Consider the following 27,422-nt stretch of genomic DNA (forward strand, 5'->3'; position numbering starts at 1 on the left):
TGTCAGTTTTTCATTATTATTCCCTATTTGGTGATTCTGAGTTGCAGTCCAGTTTTATTTTTTCCTACCTTAAGCCATGTTGGAAATGGAGGCATATACCATAACAGCACAGAAGCTTACTGTTATTTGCCATGTTGGAATTGGGGTAAGGTCAGAGTATATTTAATGATTCATGTTAAACGAATGAACAATAAAGTAGTCCAAAGTTCAGTAATTATCTTCACAAAGCAGTGCTACTGTTGGGATTCTGGGTTAGATTGAAAACTGCTTTGTCAGTAAAATGTCTTTGAACAGGAACCTCTTGCTGTGACAGTATCCCCCCCTTTGTCCCATTCCCAGACACATACAGTGATACGTATAAGCGGATATAGAAAGTGGTTCTGGATGAATGCTCTGGTTGTGAACCCCTTATGTGTAGAATGCTGCTCATACGAGCTGAAGGTGGTATAATGACTGCTAGTGCTTATTAGACTACAGCGTAGCTGTTGATTTTTGTCAAAATGGGAGAATTAAGCCCTTTATTAATTGCTTATAGTATTGGGCAAAGCATAATTATAAGTGTGGTATAGAGGTTAAAGAATGCAAGAGCCAGGCTCGGCTCATACATCCTTAAACTTGTAAAGAACCTTGCGAAGGCTCTTTTCTTAGCTTTTCCCATGACTTCACTCTTTTCTTATGTCCAGGTATGGTTCCAATTTCATCTTTTCCCTCATTCTACTATTAAAAATATTACCCCCAATCTAAATCATTCTCTATTACATTACTTTTTTCCCCACATTTTATTTACTGTCTAAACTTATCTTTTTTGTTTGCTTGTTTAAATCAAGCCACTTAACATTTCCAGTGCTGTCATACTAATTCAAGTGACTACTGGTTCTTTCCTGTACCATTTCAGTTATTTGTTAACTGGTCTCCTGGTTTCCATTTTTGTTTTTCTTACATGTGTTTTCCATAGAGCAAATAGAGATCTTTGAACAATGCAAATCACGTAAATGTCTTTGCATAAAACACAACTTTGGCTTCCTATTACGCCTAATAATTGAATATACTAGTTTTCCCCTCCTTGGAGGTATATTAAGTTTAATTATAAAAGTTCATATTGATAGATGGAGGTTTTAGGATTATTATTTTTTTGAGAGAAGATTTTTGATTTTGGATAATTGAGCTTGGTGGTTTAACTTATTCTTAATTCTTGTCAAAAAACATTTCACTAAAAATCCACACAGTAAAGTTACGTTAGGTTGAAATAAGGAAGTTTTATCGCGGCATAACCCTAAACCTAGAAATATAACTCTGCACATTTAACGTATCTAAATTTGGAGAAAAATGATTAAATTGTACAAGTGAAATTATTATAGAAACCTCCCTGGTTCTTTAGGAACAGACTCTCTAGATATTATATGTATATTAAAAAATTTTTATTTATTTATTTTGGCTGCGTTGGGTCTTCATTGTTGCGCGCAGGCTTTCTCTAGTTGTAGCTAGTGGGGTCTACTCTTCGTTGCAGTGTGTGGGCTTCTCGTTGTGGAGCAGGGGCTCTAGGCGCACGGGCTTCAGTAGTTGTGGCTTGTGGGCTCTATAGCGCAGGCTCACTAGTTGTGGCACATGGGCTTAGTTGCTCCACGGCATGTGGGATCTTCCCGGACCAGGGCTCCAACCCGTGTCCTCCACATTAGCAGATGGATTCTTAACCAGTGTGCCACCAGGGAAGTCCCTAGATATTATATTGATTTGACCTTAACTCCACCAATGTTAGTAAAACCTGAAGCCGTTTCTTTCAGGTAGTTGTTTAATCTGTATTACTCTGCAACCCCACTAGGTTAATTCTCTGGTATATTTTTATCTCATTTTGTCTTCGCGCAACTTAAGATTTGTTTGGTGATGTCTTTCTTCACTTATAGAAAGTTTGTGGCCATTTTCTCTTCAAATATTTCTTCTGTTCAGTCTCTGTATCCTCTCCTGGGACTCCAAATACATGTATGTTACACCATTTGAAATTGTCCCATAGAACTCAGGCATGCTATTTTACCTCTCCCCCTCTTTTTTTCTCTTTTAGTTTGAATCTTTTCTTTTGATTTGTTTCTGAGTTTACCAGTCTTTTCTTTGTTGTTAAGTCCATCTAATTAATTCTTCATTTCTGATATATTTTTCCTTTCTAATGTTTCTTTTTGGTTCTTTTTTTAATAATTTGTACTACTCTGCTGTAATCCTCCTCTGCTTCATGTGTATCATCTACCTTTTGTGCTAAATTTAGCATTTTCATGCTAATTACTTTAAAATTCCTATTTGACAATTTCAACATTTGTGCCATCTCTGTGTCTGCTTATTTTGACTGTTTCTTCTACCATGGGCCACATTTTCTTGTTTGTCTTATAATCTTTGATTATATGCCAGACAACTTATATAAAACAAGAGTAGATACTGAAGTTTACTTATTATTTACTTAATATTTGCCTCCAAAATGCCCTTTATTCTGTCAGGCCGTTAAATTGAGAAAGTTTGATTTATAAGTAAAATGGGTCTGTGCTTTGTTGCAGCTTTAATTTGATTTGATTCACCACTACATTGAAATACTTTGGGGCAGAACTATATAACTTTCTCTTTAGCAGGATTTGGGATCTGAGCATTGACTTGATTCCAGAGATTTGTCTTGCAGCCTAGCTGCCAGCTTTTTAGGTTGCTGGGAAGTTTCTTTGTTCTCTAGTCCTGCTTTCTGTGTCTCATGAGATCTCTGTCTTGCTTCCATTACCACAGCCTCTGGAGGGCAGCTGTCTTACAGTCTGTAAAGGCCTGGAATGCCTTGAGCGCTTTTTCTCAGCTCTCCTGCTATGTCCTGAGCCATTGGTAGCTGAAAGCTTGGAGTGCTCTGATGGATTTCTCCCTGCTTACCTCCCCGGTCTTTTTTAGCGGGGGGTGCCTGCCTTGTACTTCAGGGAGGCCCACGAACCTCCCAGGGGATCTCTTTCAGCTCTTCTGCCATGTCCCCAGCTTTCACTGTGCTAGCTGTGCCTTCAGTGAAGACCCATGGAAAAGATTTGGTGGGTGGGTACAGACTTGTTCTGTGTCTGGGGGTCCTTGTAATTCTTAATCTAGTGTTTTAGACCACTCAGACTTGCCTCTATCACTTCTCAGAATTGTAATCTGTCATGCTAGCCTACATGTGACTGTTAAAAGTCTGGCTTATTTCTCCTTATTCCTGTCTACAGTGCATTCCTCCTCCTCCTGCTGTATCAGGGTTGAGAGTAGTGATGGGACTGCTTCTCCTGTGAAGGGTTTATCACTTTCTGGAATTTAATTAATTTATTTTTTTTATGTCCTCTACTCTCTGATATCTTAAAACCATTTTTTTTTAATTTTAGCTTATTTAGCTTGTTTTTCATTGTTGGCATCAGAGTGACAGTCTCTTGCCACTTTGTATATCCTAGTAAGAGAAAATCCCTCTATTACATATTTATCACCTTTGTTTTAAAATAGCCTGCAAATGATGAAATATTTAAAACTACCAAAGTTTAGATAGTGAAAAGTAAATCTGGGCTTCCCTGGTGGTGCAATGGTAAAGAATCCGCCTGCCAATACAGGGGACACGGGTTCGAGCCCTGGTCCAGCAAGATCCCACATGTCGTGGAGCAACTAAGCCCGTGCGCCACAACTACTGAGCCTGCTCTCTAGAGCCCACAGGCCACAACAACTGAGCCCACGTGCCACAACTACTGAAGCCTGCATGCCTAGAGCCCACGCACCACAACGAAGAGTAGCCCCCGCTCACCGCAACTAGAGAAAGCCCGCGCACAACAACAAAGACCCAACACAGCCAAAAATAAATAAATAAATAAATTTACATTAAAAAAAAAAAAGGTAAATCTGCTTTCCATCATTGGCTCGTCCCAGTCCTCCATTTTTAGTTATTGACTTAGTAGTTTCTTACCTCTATCACCTTAGTCTCCTAAGGTTTCTCTTCCTTTCCAAGTCAGACCCTTCCAATTATGCTTCTGATTCTCTTTTTCAACTCTACCCAGTATATGAGCTAGTATTTATCTCCTGTCTCTTGTGCCTTTCAGTCTTTGTGCCCTGAATCCTTCTCTTCAACCTACCACATGTTGAAATCCTTTCCCATTTTAAACAGCCATTCCTGACACCTCCTCCTGTCGACCTAGTTCCTTTTACTGTCAAAGAATATGCCCTTTTTACTTCTAATTCCTTACTTTTTCAGTTTTCCATACTTATCTAAATCACTAATGAGGGTCTGGGGGTGGGGAATGAGGAGTGACTGCTAATGGGTGGACTTACTGTGGTGGGTGATGAGAATGTTCTGAAATCTGGTAGTGGTGATGGTCACACAATTCTGAATATACCAAAAACAACTAAATGGTAAACTTTAAGTGGATGAATTTATAGTAAGTTAATTAGATCTCAGTAAAGTTATTAAAATAATCACAAGTGAGGTCTTAAATCTAGAGTTTTTTCAGTCCTCATCCTGTGTCATCTCTGTAGTTTCTGACAATAGTGACATCTCCATTTTAGGACATCCTATTTCCTTATTTCTGTTACCAGTCTTTATACTTATCTGTTGTTTTCCTTTGACCTTTTGTTTCCTGTTTAAGTATTTGTGGCCCTCATGATTTCTTTTTTTCTCTCTTTGCTCTATGCATTATCCCAGTTCAGTCTCTACTTTTATGACTTCATTCAGTTCTTTAGTTTTGCGTAGATAAGAAGGTTCATCTCTAGCCAAATCGCTCGCTCTGTTGAGCCCAAGGCCAGTATTTTAAATTAGCAAGTAGAGATGAACTGTATTTCCCACAAGTACTTAAAATAGTAATGTGTTTCAGTCTGTCTAAAAAACATGCGGGGCTTCCCTGGTGGCGCAGTGGTTGAGAGTCCGCCTGCCGATGCAGGGGACACGGGTTCGTGCCCCGGTCCAGGAAGATCCCACATGACTCGGAGCAGCTGGGCCCGTGAGCCATGGCTGCTGAGCCTGCGCGTCTGGAGCCTGTGCTCCGCAACGGGAGAGGCCACAACAGTGAGAGGCCCGTGTACCGCAAAAAAAAAAAAAAAAAAAGTAAATAAATAAAAAATAAAAAACATGTGGCTCTGAAGAACCGTTCTGAAAATATATGCACATGATTTTCTTCCCTCAGAGAAAGAAATTAATGGTTTATTATTTGGCACATTTTAAGATGATTTCTAAGTACTTTAAATGAAAATGAATGCAACAAGAGTGGATTAAAAATCTGTTGTATCTCTTAGGTTAAAATATTAATTTTGAGTCTATTTTTGTGTACTCTTGAGTATGTTACAGAATACCGAAGACACTTCACAGTGAAGAACTGCTTCCTCCTTGTTCCAGGACTGTTCTAGGTGCTTGGGGATACAAGGGTGAACCCAACAGATAAATCCCAGCTTCATGAATTTTATAGTCTAGTGGGGAAACATAGACAATAAAATAAATCAGTAAAATACACAGTATTTTGGATGGTACTGCATGCTAAGAAGAAAATAAGTAAAGTGCATAGGCAATTGAGTCAGAGAAAGTTGTGAATAACTAGGTTATCAGGGAGGACTTTATTCCTATGTTACCTTCTCAATGAAGACTTGAAGGAGGCAAGAAAGCGAGTCATTCAGCTATCCAGGGGAAGAACAGTCCAGTCAGAGAAAACAGAAGAGCAAAGCCTCTGAGTGAGAAACATGATGTATTTGAGGAACAAGGAGGCTCGTGTGAAGGTAGCAGAGAGGAGAGTTATAGGAGAGAAGAAATAGGGGACCAGATATTAGAGTGCCTCGTGGACTATTGTACAGATTTTATCTTTTCTCTGAGATAGGAGCTGTTGCAAGTTCTGAGCATAGGGGTGAGATGATCTTTTTCAGTATCACTCTGGCTGCTGTGTTGAGAATAGTGTGAAGGGGCAGGATGGAGGGGTGCTGGAGACAGGTTGGGAGGCTATTTCACTAATCCAGGCAAGAGATGGTGGTTGGTCTAGGATGGTAGCAGGAATACAATGAAGAAATGCTCAAATTCAGAAATATTTGAAGGTAATGCCTCTAAGATTTTATGTACATATCCGTAACTATCTCATAGAGCAGGGGTCCCCAACCCCCAGGCCGTGGACTAGTACCGGTCCGTGGCCTGTTAAGAACTGGGCTGCACAGCAGGAGGTGAGCAGTGGGTAAGGGGGCAGCTTCATCTGCCGCTCCGCATTGCTCCCCATCACTCGCATTACCACCTGAACCATTCCCTACCCCGCCATCGCCCCACCCCATCCGTGGAAAAATTGTCTTCCGGGAAAGTGGTCCCTGGTGCCAAAAAGGTTGGGGACCACTGTCATAGAGCCATTACCAAACATTGCTGCCTTCCTGACAAGCTATAACTGAATTAAGATTTTCTAATTTAATTCAAATAAGAAGCAAAATAAATAAACTGGGTATACTTACAATGGTGAGAGTATGCAGTCATCTATCTCAGTGATAGGAATATCTTACTATTCATTTTTAAATGTTTTACTTGTGTTTTTAAATGCAATGTATATTTTTTTACATAAATTGATCATGTTATGTGCAGTGCCCATTAAGTGATTCACAGATGGTGAAAATTTGAAAAACCGTATTTTATAGTTTGTTGTTTTCTTTTACAGTCTTAATGCTTTCCCCATATCCCTTAATGAGTTAGAGCAGTGGCCTTAAGTTAGCCTATAGATTGGCAAATGACAAAGGACAGTATAGCTCTTGTATTTTTTTATGGCATCACTAAAAAGTTGAACTTCTTGTGTTCACATAATTTGCCACGTGTGGGTAAGAAAAAACCCCACATACTGTTCATAATGCAGGTGTTCTTTATTTTTCACATACCATGTATAATATAGATACGAAAATGTATTTAAAATATGTGGGGAGTGGATTCTTTTTTATTGTGAAATAACACAGAAAAAAGTGCATAAATCGTATATGATTGTTTAACAAATAATTGTAAAACCAACACTTGTGTAACCAGTCGCAACGTTAGAAACTAGAACGTTGCTGGTATTCCAGAAGTCCCCAGTGTACTTCTCCCTTGTCATAAATCTCTCCTCCCTCCATGAGTAACCACTATCCTAACTTTTGATAATACTTTCCTTTTCTTTGAAGTTATACCGTTATGTAAGCATTCTTAAACAATGTAGTTTAGTTTTTCATGTTTTTGAACTTTATGTGAATGGAATCGTTGTATGTATTTTTGTCTCTCCATTTGCTTAACATTATGTTTCTAAGTTTTATCCATTTTTTATGGTTCTAATTCGTTCATTGGCATTGATGTACAGAATTCCATTGAATGAACTACAATATAATAAATAAACATTTGGTCTTTGTCCCTGGTTCCTGTCATGCAACTCCTAAAACTTTTGGAATCTCCAGACCATTGTCTTTTTGTATGCTAATAAGATGACTGTTGTCTGGGATCCCTAGATGGTTTCTGGATGAAGGCTGGTTGCCAGAAAGACCAAGGTGTGACTGCAGGTTTGGAACTTTAAACCCTACCCCCTGACCTCTGGGGAAGGGAGAGGAGCTAGAGATTGAGCTAATCAATGACCAGTGATTTAATCAGCCATACCTATGTAATAAAATCTCCATAAAAACTCTTTTTAAAAAAACTTGTTATTTTATATTTGAATATAGCTGATTTTAAAAAAGTATTTATTTGGCTGCGCCCTGTCTTAGTTGTGGCATGCAGGATCTATAGTTGTGGTATGTGAACTCTTAGTTGCCTCATGTGGGATCCTAGTTCCCTGACCGGGGATTGAACCCGGGCTCCCTGCATTGGGAGCGTGGAGTCTTAACCACTGGACCACCAGGGAAGTCCTTGGAATATAGCCGATTAACAACGTTATGATAGTTTCAGTGCACAGCAAAGCGACTCAGCCATACGTATACATATATCCATTCTCTCCCAAACTGCTCTCCCATCCAGGCTGCCACATAACATTGAGCAGAGTTCCCTGTGCTATACAGTAGGTCCTTGTTGGTTATCCATTTTAAATACAGGAGAGTATACAGTTGATCCCAAACTCCCTAACTTTCCCTCCACCCTTCCCCCCAGTAGCCATAAGTTTGTTCTCTAGGTCAGTGAGACTGTTTCTGTTTTGCAAATAAGTTCATTTGTATCATTTCTTTTTAGATTCCACATATAAGGATATCATGTGATATTTCTCTTTCTCTCTCTGACTTCACTCAGTATGACCATTTCTAGGTCCATCCATGTTACTGCAAATGGCATTATTTCATTCTTTTTAATCAATGACTAGTGTTTTAATCAACCGTGCCTATATAATAAAATCTCTGTAAAAACTCTTAAATGATGGGGTTCAGGGAGCTTCCAGGTTAGTGAACACACTGCGGTTTCCCACCCCCAACTTTGCCCTATACATTTCTTCCATTGGTTGTTCCTGACTTGTTTACTCTATAATAACTGGTAATGGTAAGTAAGCTGTTTTCATGTGTTCTGTAAACCTTACTAGCAAATTATCAAACCTGAGGTGGGATCCTGGGAGCCCCTGGTTTGAACCCAAGTTGGACAGAAGTGTGGGTAACCTGGGTATCCAGTACTTGAGACTGGCATCTGCAGTGAGAGCAGTCTTGCGGGACTGCACCTGTAAACCTGTGGAGTCTGACATTAACTCTGGGTAGTGTCTGAATTGAATTGAATTGTGAACATCCATTTGGTGTCTGGGAGAGTTGGAGAACTGGTTGTTAGTGTGGAAAAACCCGTACATTTGGTGTCAGAAGTGATGTGTGTAGAAACAGACCATCAATGTATTCTCCTTCATCCGTGTTTGGACAGGTGAAGATTAGGGTTATTTCCTATTTGGGGTAATATGTGCAATGTTATTTGAAGGTTCTTATGTACATATTTTGTGCACATATGCATGAATTTCTCTAGGGTATATAAAATGGAATGTAATTGCTGGGCCATAAAGTAAGGGTATCTTCAGTTTTTCTATATATGATCCGTGTTTTCTTTCTTTTTTAAAAATATTTATTTATTTATTATTTTTGGCTGTGTCAAGTCTTAGTTGTGGTATGTGGGCTCTTCGTCGCGGCATGCGGGATTCTCTCTAGTTGTGGCAAGCTGGCTCCAGAACGCACGGGTTCAGTAGTTGCAACAAGCATGCTTAATTGCACCGCGGCACGTGGGAATCTTAGTTCCCATACCAGGGATCAAACCTGCATCCCCTGAATTGGAAGGCGGATTCTTAATCACTGGACAACCAGGGAAGTCCCTGATCTGTGTTTTCTGAAACAGTTGTACCAACTTAAATTTTCCCATTGTTTCATATTCTTATCACTTAGTATTATAAGATTTAATTTTTTTCCCCAGGGTTATATGTGTGTTGTGGTATCTTACTGTGGTTTTTTTTTTAAATTTATTTTGTTTATTTTTATTTTTGGCTGCGTTGGGTCTTCGTTGCTGCACGTGGGCTTTCTCTAGTTGCGGCGAGCGGGGGCCACTCTTCGTTGCAGTGTGCGGGCTTCTCATTGCGGTGGCTTTTCTTGCTGTGGAGCACGGGCTGTAGGAGTGCGGGCTCAGTAGTTGTGGCACGCGGCCTCAGTAGTTGTGGCTCGCAGGCTCTAGAGCACAGGCTCAGTAGTTGTGGCACACGGGCTTAGTTGCTCTGTGGCATGTGGGATCTTCCTGGACCAGGGCTTGAACCTGTGTCTCCTGCATTGGCAGGCGGACTCCTAACCACTGCGCCACCAGGGAAGCCCCAGAATTTTTTATTACATGTATTATTAGTTGGTGGATTTCATGTGTTTGAATGTGTTAGTGTAAATATTGCTTTTTTGAAGACTGCTTTTTCTAACTATTCCTTGCGTGTGTATGGAAATACAATTGATTACTGTATCATATCCAGCAATCTTGCTAAACTCTGGCGTGTAATTCTGTTAATTATCTGCATATCCTTTGGAGTTTTTACTTTATCTGTATGTAATGTTGTTTCTTCCTACGTGATCCTAGATCTTATTTCTTTTTCTTGCATTTCTGTGCTGTCTAGGAGTCTATAAAACGTTGAATAAAAATGGTGGTGGGCATCCTGGTTTTTGTTCATAGACAGAGGGAAAGCTTTACAGGTTTTACAATTAATTGTGATTTTTGTTGATACTTATCAAATAAGGAACTTCCCTTCTGTTCATAGTTGGCTAAGAATATCTGTTGAGGTGAATATATGCTTTTCCTAATTTAATTCTTTAATTATGTCTCATCCTTGCCTGGTTTTGTTACCAAAGTTAGAGTAATTTTATAAAATGTTTGGGGAACATACCTTCTTGTCTGTTCTCTGGAAGGGTTTGTGAAAGGTTGTTATTGTTTATTGTATGAAGCCAGTGAAGACATCTGGCCTTGCAGTTTTCTTTGATGAAAAAATTTTTGGCAACTAATTCAATTTCTTTAATGGTTATAAGATTATTCAACTTTCGATTTTCTATTTGAGTCAGTTTCAGTAAGTTACTATCCTCTAGGAATTTGTCTACATTTTAAAATTTATTTGCTTAAACTTAATAGTACCCTCGTTATCTTTCTAATGTCTGCTGCATGTGTTGGATGTCCCTTTTTTATTCTTTTTTTTTTTTTTTTTTTTTTTCTTTTTGCGGTATGCGGGCCTCTCACTGTTGTGGCCTCTCCCGTTGCGGAGCACAGGCTCCGGACGCGCAGGGCCAGCGGCCATGGCTCACGGGCCCAGCCGCTCCGCGGCATATGGGATCCTCCCAGACCGGGGCACGAACCCGTATCCCCTGCATCGGCAGGCGGACTCTCAACCACTGCGCCACCAGGGAGGCCCCCTTTTTTATTCTTGATAATTGTTTTTTAAAAATATTTATTTATTTATTTATTTATTTTTCGGCTGCATTGGGTCTTTGTTGCTGCGTGTGGGCTTTCTCTAGTTGCAGCGAGTACTCTTCTTTGTGGTGTGCAGGCTTCTCATTGCAGTGGCTTCTCTTGTTGCAGAGCACGTGCTCTAGGCGCACAAGCTTCAGTAGTTGTGGCACACGGGCTCAGAGGTTGTGGCACAGGGGCTTAGTTGCTCTGTGGCATGTGGGATCTTCCTGGACCAGGGCTCGAACCTGTGTCCCGTGCATTGGCAGGCAGATTCTTAACCACTGTGCCACCAGGGAAGTCCCTTGATACTGTTTATTCCTGTCTTATTTTCTTCTTGATCAGCATCACAAGATATCTTCTTAGTGTCTTCAAAAGAACCAACTTTCAGTTTTGTTGATCTCTGTTTGATATCTTTGGTGTTTTGGTTTGTTTTCTTTTGCTTTGCTTTGGGGTTGTTGTTTGTTTGTTTGTTTGTTTGTTTTCTTTTGCTGCACCACGTGGCTTACAGAATCTTAGTTCCCCGAACTCGGGGCCTCCTGCAGTGGAAGCTTGGAGTCCTAACCACTGGACTGCCAGGGAATCCCTCTGTTGTATATATATATATATATATATATATATATATATATATATATATGTATATATATATATATATATATATTTTTTTTTTTTTTGGCGGTATGTGGGCCTCTCACTGTTGTGGCCTCTCCCGTTGCGGAGCACAGGCTCTGGACGTGCAGGCTCAACGGCCATGGCTCACGGGCTCAGCCGCTCCGCGGCACGTGGGATCTTCCCAGACTGGGGCACGAACCCGTGTCCCCTGCATCGGCAGGCGGACTCTCAACCACTGCGCCACCAGGGAAGCCCTGTTGTATATTTTTTATGCCACTTAATTTCTTCTGTGGTCTTTATTCCCTTTCTTCTACTTTTATGTTGCTGTTACTTTTCTACTTTCATGAGATGGATGCTGAGTTCATTAAGTTTTCAACCTTTCCAGTTTTCTAGCATCATTTAAAACTCTAAATTTTCCTTTATCTACTGTTGCATGTATCCAGCAAATTTTGGTATGATGAATATTTTTTTCCTTTATCTGTGTGTTTATTATCAGTTTAGTATAAAATTAGGTTTAGTATAACTTTTAAATTGCTATTGCCTCAACATGAGTAAAGGTAAGTGTCTTTACTTTTTTGTGAACTGCTTATTCAAACTCTTCGTCCATCTTTCCATAGGGTTGTTTTCCTTTATGGGCTTTATGTTATATATTACTAAAATTAGTTCTTTCTCTGTGATATGAGTAGCAAATATCTTTCCCCAGTTTGTTTTTTCATTGACATTTTTAATGGTCAAGTTATTTTCATTTTACTTTTCAGCACCTAGAACAGTGCCTGATTCATAATATACACCCAATGAATATTTACTGAGGAAATGAATAAATTCATTGGTGCTTGTTTGCCAAACAAAAGTTATTTTTTAAAATGTTTATGTACTTGAATTCTCTTATGGCTTCTAGGTTTTTGAATCACATTACAGCAGCCTTTTTTATGCTGGTGTTACGTAGGAATTCTCTGTTTCTTTGGTTTTATGATTCTTTTTTTAACAGTTAATATTTAATCTCTTTGTAATTTATCCTGTGTGGTCAATTGTGAACACATTTCTCTATGAAATGTTCACAATTTTCTAATTGTAAAAAGATTAATTGGAGGGATTTCCCTGGTGGTACAGTGGCTAAGACTCTGCACTCCCAATGCAAGGGGCCCCAAGTTCAATCCCTGGTCAGGGAACTAGATCCCGCATGCCACAACTAAGAGTTTGCATGCCACAACTAAAGGTCCCGTGTGCAACAACTAAAAGATCCCGCATGCCACAACTGAAGATCCTGCCTACTGCAACAAAGATCCTGCATGGTGCAGCTAAGACCTGGCACAGCCAAATAAATAAATATTTAAAAAAGATTAATTGGAAATTATGTACTTTAAAAATACAAAAGTTACAAGGGACGATAAGGCCTTAGTTAAAAGGTCGTATGTTATCTATGGGGCATAAAAAAATAAAAATTTTCTTCTCCTGAAAGATAACTAATGGACAATTGAGATATGTTATTGACTTGAGGGAAGGGGTAACTTTTGGTAAAATAAATTTTTCCTTAGCATCCAGAAAGTAATGATGCTTGTTCACCGTGCTTTTTGTTTCTTTCCTCATAAAGTCTAACCTTGTGTTGTCCACTAGCCACCTTTGTGGCTTGGTGTGTGGCTAGTCTAAGTTGAAATGTGGTTAGTGCAAAATATATACCAGATTTTGAAGACTTAGTATAAAAAAATGAAAGTACAGTATCCCATTCATTTTTTTACATTGATTACCTCTTTATAATATTTTGGATATATTGGATTAAACAAAGTTTATTATTAAAATTAATTTCATCTGTTTCTATTAATGTAGCTATAAAAAATTTTAAATTGCATATGTGACTTGCATTCTATTTCTGTTGAACAATGCTACTCTAACCTAATCTCATCCAAAACCTGGACATTCTTCTTTTTTGTCTTTTTGACAGATTTGTATATTGCCTAATAACAAAGTACTTGATTATTATTATTTTTTTGGTCATATGAGTTCTTTTCCCCCTCCATGAATCAATTAGAGATAGAATATGCTTTTCTAACGCAGTTTGTCTGTCTGTTTGTTTTTAAGCACAGATGGAACCCCTCTCTCCTATTTTTACTTTTCTGTTGCCACCTCTCTCCCTGCTAGTTTTCAAGATAATTTTCTCCCACTACTTGTTTTTTTGTTTTTTTTTTTTTTGCTATTTATTTATTTATTTGGCTGTGTCGGGTCTTAGTTGCAGCACATGGGATCTTCGTTGCGGCATTCAGGATCTTTCATTGCGGCATGTGGGCTCAGTAGTTGCAGCGCACGGGCTCTCTAGTTGTGGTGCATGGGCTCAGTAGTTGCGGCATGTGGGCTCTCTAGCTGTGGCGAGCGGGCTTTAGAGCACGCAGGCTTAGTTGCTCCGTGTCATGTGGGATCTTAGTTCCTGGACCAGGTATCGAACCCTCGTCCCCTGGACTGGAAGGTGGATTCTTAACCACTGGACCACCAGGGAAGTCCCACCACGTGTTTATTCTAAACAACAACTTGTTTATTCTAAACTGAAACAATTTTTCAGTTTTAGTTGAATTATTAATAAATGAGTTCTTTCAGTCTGTTTCAGAGTTTAGTTTCTCTGATAAAAGAAATGGTGTCTTAAGTTCTCTATTCATTGATGCATTATGCATTCATTCAACAACTGTAGTATAAGTTTGAGAGTAGAGGGTAAATAAAATAAGAATTCATGCCTGCAATGAAATTATAAATTTGCTAGTCATCTGGTGATAATTAACTGATAAATTGATACATATTATAGCTAAATAGCAGTATTAACTACTTCATGATAGAATTAAAAGAAAATTTATTAATGCAGACAGAAATAACCCTAGGATTGAGGAAGAAAGTTGGTATTTATAAAGGATAAGATATGTCTATTCACTTATTGATTCCACATTACTGTTAACATAAAAATATATTGTAGTGAATTAGCACTGCCTGGATTTGGGTCCTAATTTCACCACTTGCTAGCTGCTATGAGCTTGGGCAGATTATATGTTTGTATACTAGGGATAATAATAGTAGCTACTTAATAGAATTCGTGAGGATTAAATTAGTTAAAATATTGCTTAAAGCAATTTTTGGCATATAGTATCTATATATCTCCAAACACAGGTCTATGTATAGATAGAGAGATGTAGATATTTTCTAGAGCTTTAACAAACATTTAACTGCAGTCTTCATAATTTTATTTTTAGTAGTGGCATAATATTCAATCCATGGAGGCACCACCATAATTTATTTTTCTTTGAGATTCATTTTCATTTTAAAGGAGAATATTTATATTGTTGAACTCAGATAATTGTTTTTCCATTTTCTTAGGTTCTTGAATTTTAAGATCAGAAAGCATTTAGATGGGTAGCAGGACTGACTTGTTTTATTTTTGTCTGAGATTTAAATTTAAATTGTAAATGAATGTTAGAAGAAGCCAAGAGCTTTTAAATTAATTCACTTGGGTCTGCAAATGGTATCCAAAAGTTTAACTGAATAGTTTAATTGACCTCTTTTGAAGAATTTTAAAGCAGCTACAGCCTTGTGATCTGCACTGAGTTCCTTTATGTCGGGAAATTTTTGGCAGATGGTATACAATCATCATTCAAAAACAAGTTATATTGTCTTTCCCTGCTTGAATTGGGGGAACATTAGCATGGAACATTTCATTTTGAATGAGCATGTTGGATGTTATTTCCTGCTAAATGTTTGTCATCAAGTGAAGTTTTATTTTCAAAAATTAGTGGAGCATGTCAGTGCAGCAGCCTTAGAAAAATAGCTGAGGCACAGGGTTACTTTTGGACAACCGTTTAAGTCCTTTATTATTATCTGAGTATACATGCATGATAATCTTTTGGGAAACTAAAATACGGTATTTTTTTAAGGCTCCAAACTTTAAAATATGGTATTTAGCTGCTAACAGACAGCTGTTACTGGCTACTTAGAGTTGTATTTACTTTAGCATATACTACTTTGAGTTGGAACTAGGGATAGAGCAAGCAAATGTATTGGTGATGTATAAAAACATCACCAATATGTATAAAAACACCACAAATGAAATGACTCATTTCTCTCGTCATATATCCATACTCTTGTGCCATCTGAAATCCCTTCTCCAAGACTCCAATAGCCTTCATTCCCTCCTGTTAAAACACATGTTAATTAAATTAAGTTCCATATTTATTAAGCAAGGTGCTTTTAGATGTAGTGGGGAAGAGAAAAATGAAGAAACTAGGCTTCCCTGCTTAAGAAGCTTATTCTAGTCTGTTTGGGTAGACATACAGGTTACAGATTCTGTGTTAATCAAAATACTTTTGGTTATCACGGAAAAAAGTAATTTTAAACCGGCTTACGCAAGGAGAGGGATTTATTGGCTTACATAAATGAAAAGACTGGCCTTGGACATGGGTTAGATCCAGATGTTTAATGTAACATCTAGAATTTATCTAATTTATCTTATCTCTGCTTTCTTCTGGCTTGGGTTCATTCTCAGGTAATATCTCCTCAAGCGGTGGCAAAGATGGCCAAAACAGCTCCAGGCTTACATCCTATCAGTTTAGCAACCTCAATGATAAGCTTCTTTTCCAAATAGTTCCAGAAATTCTGTAGTTAACTCTGGCCAGACTTGGATTTTCTGGAGTTGGTGTAGGGCCAAGCGAGAGTAAGGATGGTCCAGCTCAATTCAAAGTAGATGAAACAAAAGAAAGACAAGTGGTGTCCAAAAGTTATAGATTCAACTACCAGAAGAAAGGATGCTGAGCATGCAAAAACAGCATACAAAGTAAAGATAAAAATTTTTAGTTGAGCTAAAAAGATAAATTCTGGTAGGAGCTGCTTAAGTAAAGCCTCAGACAGGAGACTGTATTTTGAATTGGGCCCTGAAGGACAAGTAGAATTTTTCTAAGGCAGAGTAAGTAAAGAAAGGACTTTCTAGGTCACTCATTCAAGAAGTTTGGCAGTGAAAGGAGAAAATTAAAATGAAAGCTACTGGAGTCTAAAGGGGAGTGTTCAGATTTTTTACCCTCAGTATGGAGAAAACTTGAGCATTTTTATGGTAGAGGAGCAGAAGCAAATAAAGGAGAAATTGATAATACAAAGGAGGCAGTCATTGATAAAGAAGGGGAATTCAGTAGGATTAAGGATATAAGTGGAGGGGGCATTCTTAGAAAGGAAAAGAGGCTGTTCATTCTCTGAGGATGTGTGAAGGAAGGTAGTAGTGGTAACTGTGGAGGTTAAAACAGAAAATTTCTATTAAATATGTAAGTGGCTTCAGTTTTATTTTCTAAAAGTAAGAAGAAAAGGTTTATCAGTTATCTATTCCTATGTAACAGACCATTCCAAAATGATTTTGTGGGTTAGCAGTTTGTCTTGAACTCAAGCTGGGTGGTTTCTTCTGCTGGTCTTGCCTTGGGTCACTCAGGTGGCTGTGGTCATCTCAACTGTGGACAGATGGTCTAAGATGGTGTCTGCACTCACATGCTTGGTGGTTGATGCTGGCTCTTGGCTGGATCTCTTTCTCTTTGTGCTCTCTCATCCTATGTGAGCATTTACATGGCAGTGGCTGCACTCAGGGAAGGAAGAGCTGAAGCAGTTGGGCCTCTTATGATAGGCTTAGAACTCTCACAATGTCAATTCTTTCACATTCTGTTGGTCAAAGCAGGTCACAAGGCCGGCTGAGATCAAGTAGAGAAATAGACCCCACCTCTTTATGGGAGGAACAACAAAGTTGCATTGCAGAGCTGCCGTATATACAGGAATGGGAAGAATTTGTACCCATTCCCCCCCACCCAACATTTTATTGTGAAAACTTTCAGTCATGAGGCCAAGCTGAAAGAATTTCAAAGCGAATGCCCACATATCTACCACCTAGATTCTACTATTAACATTTTCCTATACCTGCTTTATCATTATTTATCCATGTATCATCCCTCTATCAATTTATCTTATTTTTGATGCATTTCAAAATAAATTGTAGACGTTAGTACTTTTCTCTAAGTACTTCATGCATATTTAGCAAGTCAGTATTCAGTTTTTTCTTTTCATAAAACATTTACATACAGTGACGTGTACAAACTTTAAGTGTACATCATGCCTAGTTTTGCAGCCTGCCAGGGAAGGGAAAAATTTGGAATAGCTTTTCAGTGAAATGCCTCAGAAATTCAACTGTAGTTGTATAAAAGAATTGCAGATGATGTCTTTCTTGACTACTTTTCTTCATGTCCTCATCACTAATAATTTTTTCATTTAGTATACCTCAACACTTAGAATTTTCATTTGTGTTACGTTAATTTGAATTCACTTTGGACATTTCCCTACATACTTTCATTAAGCATTTATTGAGCACATACTGTAGATAAGCACTGTACTAGAAAAAGGATGTAAACAGGAGCTCTCTTGCTTTATATTCAAACTAGGTATATCTCAAATCAGAGATTAACAGTAGATGCCATTTATTTAATGCTTATGCTTAAGGCCAATGATAGACACTTTTAGTTGCATTGTTTCATTTTTAATCCTTTGTAATTTATGAAATAGATACTTTTTCATATTTTAAAAGTTAGGAAACTAGGCATGTGGAAAAGTTATCACTTGCCCAGGGTCTTACAGCATCATAAATAAAGGTGATGTGACTCCAGAACCCACATTTAATCCCTGTATCATATTGATTAGAAGCAGGAAATATGCCCTCTGTTGCACAGTAGATAACTAACCCTTTAATTGGTCATTTTGCTTCATAGGGTAATCTTGATCTGAATTAAGTGTTTATTTTAAATAGAGGAGTATAAGTGTTTATTAACTGATCATGAGAAAGTTTAATAAACTATCTTCTAGTTTATGAATAGATACTTTAGCAATTGGAAAAGGAGAAATTTTAGTATCATAACTATTGATTTAACTGCAGATAATCAGAATAGAAGTGTGATCAGAACTATGTGACAAATTCAGCCATAATTTAACCTTTGAGTGGAGTATTACAGTTTCTTATAGCCTTAACACTTATCATATTATTCTAATCTATGTTACAGTATACATTTTAAAAATTTCTAGAATATTATAAGCCCTTAATTTTTCATATGATGATTTGATAAAATAATAGTTACTTGATTTTATTTACTAGGTGTTGAATACCTTTATTGCTAATTGGCTTTTGAGCAATTTTACAAATAGTAAGAGATTGAAACCATTTTGACTTGCTATTTGCATGACAGTAAACCGTGTCTGAACTCTTGAAAATTTGTGACTAGCACTTAAGCCATTTTGTGCCAAGAATTCTGCCAGAAGTGCAACTGGTTAATGGCAGCCGGTGTGACAACTGAAGTGACAGCTTCTTGAGTTCATTTACTGTGTTAGCTTTCCTGTTAGGTCAGGGAATGGGATAAAGTCATGTATGTCTAAACATCTCTCTTAACCCAACAGTGTATAAGGTGTTTTAAAAGTGTTCCTTCGGGCCTCCCTGGTGGCGCAGTGGTTGAGAGTCCACCTGCCGATGCAGGGGATACGGGTTCGTGCCCCGGTCCAGGAGGATCCCATATGCCGCGGAGCGGCTGGGCCCGCGGGCCATGGCCGCTGAGCCTGCGCATCCGGAGCGTGTGCTCCGCGGCGGGAGAGGCCACAACAGTGAGAGGCCCGCGTACCACAAAAAAAAAAAAAAAAAAAAAGTGTTCCTTCACCAAGATTTTCCCTATTTCATTTCATTTTGTGGTATGTTTGTAGGTAGCGTTAAATCCTAAATCATATGTGGTAGGTTACAAACAAAACAAATTCGTGTTTTAAAAATCTAATCGAGTGTTATATTTATTTTTACATGCAGGTCTTGCTATTTTGGAAGCTACAAGAAAGAAAATAGATTGGAGGAGGTTTGGTCTTTTAAGTGGACATGGCTCAGATATCCAACAACAATGGGTTTAAGCAATGTTCATCTTCACATCTGGAACCAACAAGAACAAAAGATGTGGGCAAAGAAGAAGCATTACAGATGGAAGCAGAGGCTTTAGCAAAACTGCAAAAGGATAGACGGGTGACCGATAACCAGAGAGGCTATGAGTGGTCAAGCAGCACCAGACAAAAAGCACAAGTTTATAGCAAACAGGATTATGATCTCATGGTGTTTCCTGAATCAGATACCCAAAAAAGAGCAGTAGATATTGATGTAGAAAAGCTTACCCAAGCTGAACTTGAGAAACTATTGCTGGATGACAGTTTCGAGACTAGAAAAACACCTGTATTGCCAGTTACTCCTGTTCTGAGCCCTTCATTTTCAGCACAGCTCTATCTTAGACCTGCTATTCAGAGAGGACAGTGGCCACCTGGATTATCTGGGCCTTCCAGTTACTCTTTACCTTCTGTTTACCAGTCAACTTACAGTAGTAAACAGACTGTATTCCAAAATGGCTTCAATCCAAGAATGCCTAGTTTTCCATCCACAGAACCTATATATTTAAGACTTCCAGGACAGTCTCCATATTTTTCATATCCTTTGACACCCACCACACCCTTTCATCCACAAGGAAGCTTACCTATCTATCGTCCAGTAGTCAGTCCTGACATGGCAAAGCTGTTTGACAAAATAGCTAGTACATCAGAATTTTTAAAAAATGGAAAAGCAAGGACTGATTTGGAGATAACAAATTCAAAAGCTACTATCAGCAATCTACAGGTATCTCCAAAGTCTGAAGATATCAGTAAGTTTGACTGGTTAGACTTGGATCCTCTAAGTAAGCCTAAGGTGGACAATGTAGAGGTATTGGACCATGAAGAAGAGAAAAATATACCAGGTTTGCTAGCAGACGATCCTTGGGATGCTGTTCTTCTTGAAGAGAGATCACCAGCAAGTTGTCACCTTGAAAGAAAGGTGAATGGAAAATCTCTTTCTGGGGCAACAGTAACAAGAAGCCAGTCTTTAAATATTCGAACAACTCAGCCTACAAAAGTCCAGGGCCAAATATCTCAGGTACAGTCTTTTCTTACTAACTTCTCAAACTTAGTGTAACAGAAAATTCATATTTGTGTACATAATTTATTTGGTAAAAGAAATATTTTTTATGTTGAACCTTGTTTTCTTAAGTATACTGTGAATGTTAGATTGTGTGGTAAAGGATTAAATGTGTTTAGGCAAATTGAAAAAAAAATTTTTAATTAAAAATTAAAAACAACCATTTTTTGGCTGTGGTGGGTCTTCGTTGCTGCATGTGGGCTTTCTCTAGTTGCGGTGAGCAGGGACTACTCTTTGTCACAGTGCACAGGCTTCTCATTGCGGTGGCTTCTCTTGTTGCAGAGCATGGGCTCTAGGCACGCAGGCTTCAGTAGTTGCAATGTATGGGCTCAGTAGTTGCGGCACGTGGGCCCTAGAGTGCACGGGCTTCAGTAATTTTGGCGCATGGGCTCAGTAGTTGTGGCGCGCAGGCTGTAGGGCGTGCGGGCTTCAGTAGTTGCGGTGCGAGGGTTCAGTAGTTATGGCTTGTGGGCGTAGTTGCTCTGCAGCATGTGGGGTCTTCCCAGACCTGGGATCGAACCCGTGTCCCCTGCATTGGCAGGCAGATTCTTAACCACTGCACCACCAGGGAAGTCCCAGGCAGATTGAAAAATTGCTTACTATTAATATTATCTTTTCTAGGATTGTGAATTTTGAAAACCTGTAATCAAGGATCTGGCTTTCACTGATAGGCATTAAAAATAATTTTTATCTGTCTCTCCTTGTCCATTCATTACATGTGGTCCTACTTTCTTTTCCGTATTGCCTTTATTTTTCAGGATAAATAAGGAATTTTGGTTTTTAACCCCATTATAGAAATTCTCATGTATATTGTTTTGTTGTTTTTAACCATGAATGAATGAATGAGTAGAAGAAAGGGAGGGAGGGAGGCAGGAGGGAAGGAAGGAAGTGAGGGAGGGAGGGAGGAAGGAAGGAAGAAAGGCCCCAGAGAGATGGGAGAAAAGCCATTTAAAGGACTCTCTTTAAACACCTGTATTGATATAAGTGAAGAAAAGAACTGTAGTCTATATAGCATAGTTGCTGAGTTCATATAGTCTTACTGTCTGGAAAAATTAGTTAAGGGTGGCTGGGACAGGATGTCTTCTCTTAGAAGAGAGGCAGCAGGGTTTAGACTTTTCCTTTCCATGTATAGTATACCACTGAAGGTTTGTATTTTGCTCTTATGGTATCTGTGGATTCTAGGAATGTTTAAGCCTCATTCTTACCTTAATGTGAATCATATCATTCAGCTAATTAGATCAGCATTTGGCTACTGTTTAGGCACTGAGATTCAACTAGCCTTTAGGGGAGGATAAGCAAATTTTGCATGATTTAGATGGATTTATGTTGAATTGTTGATTCTTAAAAGCCATTTTAGATGTCTTGGGAGAAAAAAGCAGATATTGAGAAGGTTAAGAAAAAAGGATGAGGATTTCTTTGGATAACACGATCAGAACCCAGAAAAATCTTAACCAGTGCAGTGTTTTCCAAATGTATTTTGACTACAGCTCCCCACTAAGAAATACCTGTTATTAAGGTCTCTTAAGCTTTTCAGTACTGTTTACAAATTTAGTAACAGAATTTCTTAACACCTTTCAATTTAAAAGTCACAGGTTAATTTCACAGTTTAAATTGGAATCATAAATATTTATTCTAATGTCAGATTATTTACTCTTAATATTCTGTGTCATCTTGTCATGGCTTTTGTCTTTGTATTTACAAATAACAGTCATTTCCTAAAGTATTTGAAAGGAGAAGGGAAAACTTTAAGCCAAATCAGGAAGTGTGGGCGGGGGGCTTATACCTAGTAGTGGAGCTGCTGGTTATTCTATGCTTAGCTTTTTGAGGAACCAGCAAACTCTTTTCCATAGTGGCTGCATCATTTTACATTCCCCCCAGCAGTGTATGAGAGAGTTCCAGTTTCTTCACATGCTTGCCAACACTTGTTATTTGACATTTTTTTGGATTATAGCCATCCTGATGGATGTGAAGTGATATCTCATTGTGATTTTGATTTGGATTTCTCTGTTGACTAGTGGTGTTGAGTATCTTTTCATATGATTATTGGCCACTTCTGTATCTTTTTCGAAGAAATGTCTATTTGTCATTTGCCCATTTTGAAAATTGGGTTGTTCATAGCAGCTTTATTCATAATAGCCAAAAAGTGAAACAACCCAAAATGTCCATCGGCTGATGAATGGGTAAAAGCAAAAGTGGTATGTCTGTACAATGGAATATTATTCGTCCATACAAAGGAATGAAGCCCTGATATATGCTGCAACATGGATGAACCTTGAAAACCTTGTAAGTGGAAGAAGCCAGACACGAAAAAACATGTATGATTCAATTTATATGATATGTCTAGAAAAGGCAAATCCATAGAGAAAGAAAACAGATTAGTGTTTGCTAGGAGGTTGGAGGAAAGAGGGAATGGGGAATGATTGCTTAATGGGTACAGGGATCTTTTTGGGGGCGGGGGATGAAAGTGTTCTGGAATTAGAACATTTCAGTGTTCTTACCATAGTGGTGACGGTCACATACCATTATCAACATACTGTGAGCCAACAAATTGTACATTTTTAAATGGTTAATATGGCAGTTTTTATGTTCTATGAACTTTACCTTATTTATTTTTATTTTTTAAAAGAAAGACACTGGTCCCTCTGATCCTCCCATCCTGTTCAGGCCGGGTTACTGCTGGATTCACATTTGGGTCATTGTTCCAACAGAGAGATCCCTCTCTAACTGTGGATCTCCTTTTTATGGATTTAGCATGAGGGCATGGTGTTTTGACACCAGGTAGTCTGGATTAGGGGCATCAGAAATAGTTTGGGAAGGGCAGCTGCCAGTAACTGGAGATCTTAGGAGCTAGGGAAAATTGCAGTCTCTGCTATCAGGGAAAAAGAAGCCCCTGGTCCTAAAGGGAGCTGAGTTTAGGCTCAGCCCTCCCATTGGTAGAAGGCAGAGCCCCTGATTGTCCAGGCAACCCAGAGTGAGCATCCAGGTCACTTTCAAATAATCCTCCTGCTCCTTGCATCACACCTTCATGGGTATGCATTTGCACCTCTACAATATATGCATTGTAGCCACAATACATAGATTATCTTGAATTTAATAAAATATTTATAAATGACTTTGGTTTATTTCATTATCTCTGTATCTCTAATTCTGACTTTCCCAGCAGTGGAAATTCATTTATTCACTAAGGGAAATAGATTATTCCTGATGAGCTGAAATTACCATTCCAGATGAACTCTGGTTATCATCTTAAACAAGTTGAGGTTTCTGGGTCGATCAGAATTACTTGCTATCAATGGTCCAAGACTGGACTCAGAACCTAAGAGCTACATGCTTTTTATCTGTGCTGTAAATGTTCAAACTCAACTCTTTTTTTTTTTTTTATAATCACTGAGACAGTAGTAGAGAGTTCCTAAGAATCCTATGAGATCAGAGTGACCCATACCTATTTCACAGTTGAAGAAACTGAAATGTGAAGAAGTTAAGGAATTATTAATTTTTTCATGTAATAATTGTATTGTAATTAGTTAAATGAACTCATATTTTAGAGATATTTAAGATGATAACCACAGTTATCTAGTCTAACCAACTTTATTTCATGAATGAAGAAACTTAGATCCAGAGGGTGACTTATCTCTAATTAATATTTTCTTCTTCAATTTCTTTGTAACTTAAAACCTGTAGAATAGATTGCCAGTGCTTTTGCTGCAAAACACTTGCTTCCTTTCCCTGTTGCCCTCTGTAGTTTAGACTGGTCACTTCTGGTTCAACTGATGTTTTCTCCACCCTTTCCTTTGGTGGGGGCAGGGCTGTGATACTCATTTATATCCCTTTCATTGTCTCTCTGCATACATCTTTTCCTACTCATTTTTAATATTTGTCACAGTATCATCTTGATATTTTCCCTATTTGGGGTGCTTTCATCTTTGGGGTGAAATCATCTTGCAGGACTGATGAGGATAGGTAGTTTCCTAAAGATAGAAAAAAATTCCCCTAACAAGATCTGGGAAATCAGATCACATAGGAGTTGCAGAGAATTACTGCTTGCTCAGACTCTAGGAATCAGGCTTCTAGGCAAGTTTTAGAAGAAACATGTTCTTAGATTTTGTTTAAAGTACAGGGGGAAGGATCAAGGAGTAATCAAATTGGTTGCGAGAGACATGAGTCAAAGCCAGGTAAGCAAAAATAACATGACTTGATCAGCTGATCAATCAGAGATGGGAGCTAGATTACTACAGTGTACATCAGTAGCTTTACTAAATGGCACAGTGTCTGAATTGAGGTGGCTTAGGCTCCTTAAAGGAGTCTAACTGTGGCATGGCTGAGGAGGTATGTAGTTATTGATCATTCTGTTATACTCTGCTCTTTTATTTATTTTTTATTTTTTAATAAATTTATTTATTTTTGGCTGCGTTGGGTCTTCGTTGCTGTGCGCGGGCTTTCTCTAGTTGCGGCGAGCGGGGGCTACTCTTCGTTGTGGTGCACGGGCTTCTCATTGCGGTGGTTTCTTTTGTTGCAGAGCATGGGCTCTAGGCACGCAGGCTCAGTAGTTGTGGCATGTGGGCTTCAGTAGTTGTGGCACATGGGCTTAGTTGCTCCGTGGCATGTGGGATCTTCCCAGACCAGGGCTCGAACCCTTGTCCCCTGCATTGGCAGGCGGATTCTTAACCACTGCGCCACCAGGGAAGTCCCCTCTGCTCTTTTAAAACCCCATGTAATAATTATGTTTGAGCACCATATTCTAAAAGGGACCAGTGGTAGGCTAGAGTGTGTCTTGAGAAGACTACAGTGTTCAGGATCTAGAAGCTATGCTATTTAAGGAACTGTTGAAAAGATTGGAGATATTTTGCCTGAAGAAGAGAATATTAATTGGAGCTAATTCACACTCTGAATCTGAGTTTCTTCATCTATGATATAAAGTTCGTTGGACTAGATAATTTCTGAGATCCTTCCAGAAATAATATTTAAAGTTTGGAAAGTTGCCCTGTAAAAGAGGAAGTTGACTTTTTTTCTATTAAAGTTTTGTTTGGGACATAGGTTCTCAAAGCAGTTCAGGAAGTAGAATACCTGAAAATCATGGTATTCTTGTAAAAAAAAAAAAAGGTGAAATAGTTATGTTCTAAGTTTTCCAACACATTAAGTGCGTTGCTTTGTGCAAATTAAGTAGTACGTTGTGCTAGATTTTAATAGACAAGTGGTAACAGGTGTACAAGTTAAAATAACCTTTCATAGAAAGCTTAAAATTACACAAATCCTATTTGTTTATATTTTTCTTTATGAATTGAGAAATTCAGTTTAGTAACTTAGGTTTAAAATTCATTGTCCCAAAAAGTAGAACAAGGACTAATGGGGAATAAAACTCAAAGAGGCAGGTATACAGTTAAATATCAATAAAGGAACTTATAAATAGCCATTTGGTAATGGTTCCTCTCAGGTGGTCAATGCATAGTTATTGGAGGTCTTTAATCAGAGGTTTAGTGTGCACTTGTTACAAATGCTATAAAAGGATTTTTATTTTCAAAGAAAAGTTCTAAGCCCTTTTATTAACACTAAAATTTCATCATTTTGTTTGTGTACAAGAAGATAAAGTTTGGTTTGATTTAGACCAAAAGGGGGAGGTAAACAGAACACTAATAATAGGCTGATTTAAGAAGTCTGTGGCACAAACATTGGCATGGAACTTTTAATTTTTCACACACCATTCATCTCTATTTAAAAACTTTTCCCTGAGGTTCATATTTTTTGTTGGGAAATAAGATTGCAGCACCTATTCTTTATAATTACTTTACATACTTAAGTATTCATTTCCTGTAAGAATTTTATGCTTTGTGGTAGAAACTCTGAAGGGTATTTTTCTTCTCACTCAGCAGTCTTACTTCCTATTTCCTTCTAGTGTCTTTTGTTCATAATAATCTAAATACTTTAGTTCAAATTTTTGTTTCCAAAACCAGGAAAAGGCATAGTACTTAAAACTGTCTTCTGGCCATTTAAGTTTAAATCACACTTTTAGTTAATAGCTATAATTTAGCTACTTTGAATAGATCCCAAAGATTTTAGTAATGAATGAAATTATTTTCATAGAAATGGTTTTTCAAAGTTCTGTGGCTACTGACTCTTTCTAAAAGTTGATTATATTAACACTATAAACATGTATATCCCCATTAGCACAATGTCTAACGTTAATTTTAAAGAAGAGGTAAAGTTGAATAAAATGTGTTTTTTCATTGTCTAGCTGAATATAGTACGTTAGTTGAGTAGATTACTGAAGTCTCTATAAAATTTTGGTAACGAAGTAACCAACTTTGTTCTGAAAAGCAACTGATGTGTTTATATTTAATGCTTAAAATACATTTATTGAAAACTTGGTGTTTCATCTAATTTCTGGGGTAAGATGGCATGAACCTGGGACTTGTTTAGGTGTAAAGCTTTCCCATATTCTTTTTTAAATTAATTAATTAATTTATTTATTTATTTATTTTTGGCTGTGTTGGGTCTTCGTTTCTGTGCCAGAGCTTTCTCTAGTTGCGGCAAGCGGGGGCCACTCTTCATCGTGGTGTGCGGGCCTCTCTCTATCGCGGCCTCTCTAGTTGCGGAGCACAAGCTCCAGACGCGCAGGCTCAGTAGTTGTGGCTCACGGGCCTAATTGCTCCGCAGCATGTGGGATCCTCCCAGACCAGGGCTCGAACCCGTGTCCCCTGCATTAGCAGGCAGATTCTCAACCACTGCGCCACCAGGGAAGCCCCTCCCATATTCTTATAACTGCTTTATAGAGTATGCACTGATAAGTTTTTGTGAATTATTGCAAACCTGCATCACTTTCCTTAAACCCTTAATTTACCCTTTCCACCTCTCCTTGACCTCACTACCTTTTTAAAAAATTGAATTATAATTGACCTACAACACTGTTAGTTCCAGGTGCACAACATAATTTAGTGATTTGGCATTTCTGTACATTACAAAATG

General features: G+C 38.3%; 1 protein-coding gene across 4 annotated transcripts in view; it reads left to right on the top strand.

Annotated features, from left to right (window-relative positions):
- PIK3C2A (phosphatidylinositol-4-phosphate 3-kinase catalytic subunit type 2 alpha) overlaps positions 1–27,422 on the top strand; it is a 177,934-nt gene that overhangs the window by 75,574 nt on the left and 74,938 nt on the right. For all 4 annotated transcript variants that reach the window (XM_081240458.1, XM_081240459.1, XM_081240457.1 and 1 more), the window contains one exon: positions 19,281–20,420. In XM_081240458.1, coding sequence (XP_081096584.1) covers positions 19,347–20,420 — 1,074 coding nt within the window. In that variant the 5' untranslated portion in view covers positions 19,281–19,346. The remainder of the gene's footprint in view (positions 1–19,280; positions 20,421–27,422) is intronic.

The sequence above is a fragment of the Mesoplodon bidens genome (genome assembly GCF_964165515.1).
Source record: "Mesoplodon bidens genome assembly, chromosome: 7".
NCBI lineage: Eukaryota > Metazoa > Chordata > Mammalia > Artiodactyla > Ziphiidae > Mesoplodon > Mesoplodon bidens.